This window comes from Gekko japonicus, unplaced genomic scaffold, assembly GCF_001447785.1.
Source record: "Gekko japonicus isolate JY-2015 unplaced genomic scaffold, Gekko_japonicus_V1.1 scaffold2752, whole genome shotgun sequence".
In the NCBI taxonomy this organism is placed as follows: domain Eukaryota; kingdom Metazoa; phylum Chordata; class Lepidosauria; order Squamata; family Gekkonidae; genus Gekko; species Gekko japonicus.
The window spans coordinates 3,018-6,630 of record NW_015159792.1 but is presented as its reverse complement, the minus strand read 5'-3'; the positions used below and the strand labels follow the sequence as shown (position 1 = coordinate 6,630).

The window sequence follows — 3,613 nt, the reverse complement described above, 5'->3', positions numbered from 1 at the left end:
CCAAGCCCCATCAGGGGACCGGCGGTGGACCTGCAAGGCTCTTCTCCTGCCTCCTCCTGGCTCAATGAGGGCTGGGAGCGGGGCGGCCGGAAGCAGGGGGCGGGGCTTCGTCGTGTGCCCCACCCCCTGCGATCCCCCCCGAATCGACCTTTGTGTTTATTTATTTATCCAGTTTTCATCCCACCCTCCCCGCCGCAGGCAGGCTCAGGGCAGCTTACAATTTTAATGCAACCTAAGCTTTTGCAAGTCAGAGTTCAGTTCATGGAGTGCATGAATCGTACATTCGTTAAGCCGACGTACTGATATTAAAGGCTGCAAACAACAGAAGAGTGTGTGGGGGAGATGCTAGAAAGGGCAGGCCAATTTAAATCAATATCCAATCAAAAGAGTAATCAGTCCACCCGTTCAGAGTAAGTGAGGACTGGTCCCTAACTGTTGATAGATGGACAAAGTAGGATTAAAATAAAATCTGACCGATGAAAGTGCAGGATGAAATATAAAAAGCGGTTCCAATTAGAAAGTTATAGAGAGAAGTAATTAACATTTGTCAGAGGTGGAATATGCAAGATATTAGCACCTCTAGTTGGTGAGAAATTAGAAATCCTTGTTAAGACATGGGGGCAGGAGATGGTGTTAAACTTCCTGATGAATTCTGAATCAGCCATTTCACATTGGATTCTCTCATTGGTGCTCTTATATAGGAGAATAGAGGAACTTTTAGAAGAGCAACAGAATGCCGTGGGGGATTAAAATGTTCATCCATGGTTTTGGAGTGCGTCAGTTTTCCATGTTATGTTTTCATTTTTTACATGAGTTTTGGTGAATGTGCTTAGTTCTGGATTGCCTCCTATGTTTCTCCATTCGGCGTACCTCTGGGGCCATTTCTAGTGAGCCAGTCTAGCTAGTCGCTCTAATTTCAGTGAGGGTCTGATGCAAGGAGTAGGAGAAATGTGTGCTAGTAGTGTTGAGACACTGGAGGGGAGAAGGGGTAGAGATAGAGAATGTGGAAAGCTACCTGAGAGAAGGGACCCAAAGCAGATTGGGCTGCCTTCGTACTCATACATGCTCTATAGATTCTTTGCGTTTGTCTCTGTGTGTGGAACGAGATGGGGAATGCAAGGGAGACAAATGTTAATGTGCAATCAGGGTAACAGAGAAACTGCTGGTGTACATAGTAAAGAAAGTGGAGGGTAAGAATCACACGAACACACAGTACACATTTTTGAATCACTTTATAAGCCTGTGGGATATTACTGGATTGGCCTACTTATAACATAATTACATGAACATCTGGACCAGAGGTCCATCAGTGGGTATTAGCCACAAGGTATAGATAGGGGCTCTGGGGCAAGTGATGCAAGTGATGCTCTGTCTTCTTGGTGCTTGGGGGGGGTTCAACAGTGGGAGGGCTTCTAATGTCCTGGCCCCAACGGTGGACCTCCTGATGGCACTGGTATTTCTGGCCACTGTGTGACACAGAGTGTTGGACGGGATGGGCCTTTGGCCTGATCCAACATTGGCGTCTCTTATGTTCTTATATGTGGAAGACGGTCTGCCCTAGTCAGGGGGACGAATAACAAGAGGCTGAGAGAATCGGAGCTAATAAGTATCACCTAGAATAGTAGTCTCAGTACGAATGATTACTCAGTCATAATTTAAAGATTTCCAGGTATAATTTGTGAGAACTTCCTCAGGTTTTGCTATTACTGATATTCTGATTGAGTCAACGATCCAGAACATTTGGATATTCATTGTAAGGTCGAACTTAAGGAACGCTGCCCTCTTAAGAATTAGAATGAACTGTAGGCGTGTCTGTGGCTCAGTGACAAGAGTGTGTGGTTTTGCTTGTGGAAGATTACAGGTTCAATTCCTGGCATCCCCAGGAAAGGGCCCTCAGGTATTAGGAAATCCCTTTCTCTGTTTGACAAGGCCAAAGTTCGGAACTAGTTCCCAGTTCCTTGTTTTCAGTTCCCAGTTCCTTATTTTCTAATCCAACAATAAATAGTATTTTAAGAGGCTCTGCACCCCCAAATTATACATTCCCACACAGAGGGGTCTTTGCCGTGCAAGGGGACCTATGCCGTTCTGCCTTCCAAAGCCTGGCGTTAGTGCTAACTGCTCCAAAATGGAGTGCCCAGGGGAGAAATGAAGATTAAGGAACTCCGCAACTGTAGAGGGCTTCCACCACAGAGCAGGCAGTATCGAGGTCAATGGACCAATGATCTAACTTGCTTTAAACCAGCGTCACGCACTCATAGGTATATTAATAACTGTGGATTTTGCAGCGTAAGCATGAAAACGGTAAAGCAAAACATTTTTGCGTGAGAACTTGCTGTGCTTTTGTCATTCTGATTGCTTCTTATGATATAGTACTGACAATAATGAAATGTTGGGCTGTTTTTTTTCACCCCCAGCTGCAGGAAATGCATTTTGCCAGGCAGCCAAGCTCCACATGCAGTTGACGAGTAAACACGATTCGGCGACCTGTTTTGTGGATGCAGGAAATGCTTACAAAAAGGCAGATCCGCAAGGTGAGAGGCATTGCTGTTTACTCTTGTTGGGCAAGGCACTTGGGTTGAGTATCTTTCTGCATGGCTTTAGATCTACTGTAAGAGCTGAGGACTCCTGTCATTCTATTATCAACAATCAGATTCTTAGAATAAGAATCTTACTTTCCCCACGCAAATGTTTTTGCTGAACATTTACTGTTTCCTGCCTGTTTATGATATTTTAATTAATTTATTAGCCATTTTTCTTCCTTATGGGGCTCAAGGTAGCTTAAAATATGCTCTGACCTGGATAGCCCAGGCAAGGATGATCTTGTCAGATCTCAGAAGCTAAGCAGGGCCGACCCTGGCAAGTACTTGGATGGGAGATCTCCAAAGAATACCAGGGCCGGGAGGCAGAGACAGACTATAGCAAGCCACTACTCTGAATGTCCTCTGTGCCCCGCTAGGGGTCGCCAGACGTTGCCATGATTTCCAGACATACACACACAAATACAAACAATACTTAAAATACATTAAAGATATCAAACCAAAATTTAAAATGTATTCATGTGCAAACCTGCCATCACTGAAATGTAATTTTACTGGTCTTATGATGATTCTGATTATTATCAGCTATACTTTCCCAAATGCTCCTCTTCCAAGCACTTTTAACATCAGTGTCTTCCGCTTTCATTTGCAAAGCTTGAATTTTTTCCACAATTTTCTCAGATTTATTTAAGAAGCTGTCTATGTTCTTGTTTACCTCAGTGTTCAGCAATTTTGTGGGTACGCGCTAAAACCCCCCCGTAATTTATTCGCCAGAACTTTTAAGAGTTCAAGCTTGTCTTTCAAGCCAATGGAGACCCAATGCAGCTTATAACACAGTTCTTCCCTGCTCCCCTCCTGTGAGGTTGGAGTTGCCAGGTCTGAACGACAAGCCGGCAGGGGACTTACCGTGACACTCTGGGAGAGGGGAAGGAAAAAGCATGCCGTGCCTACGTCACTTCTGGAAGACGTGTGGACATCGGGAGCGCCGTGCCTATGTTAGTCAGAAGTGACATAGGCACATCAGTAACGTTGGCGGCGATGCTCTGGTTTTTGGGCAAAACTCTATGGTTTGAAGC

At 44.9% G+C, this 3,613-nt stretch overlaps 1 protein-coding gene across 1 annotated transcript in view; it reads left to right on the top strand.

Annotated features, from left to right (window-relative positions):
• LOC107107073 (beta-soluble NSF attachment protein-like) overlaps window positions 1–2,531 on the top strand; it is a gene marked incomplete at its 3' end in the record, with an annotated part of 17,926 nt that extends 15,395 nt beyond the window's left edge. Inside the window, exon 3 of the mRNA XM_015407303.1 lies at window positions 2,415–2,531. Coding sequence (XP_015262789.1) covers window positions 2,415–2,531 — 117 coding nt within the window. The remainder of the gene's footprint in view (window positions 1–2,414) is intronic.
• Window positions 2,532–3,613: the final 1,082 nt, after the last annotated feature.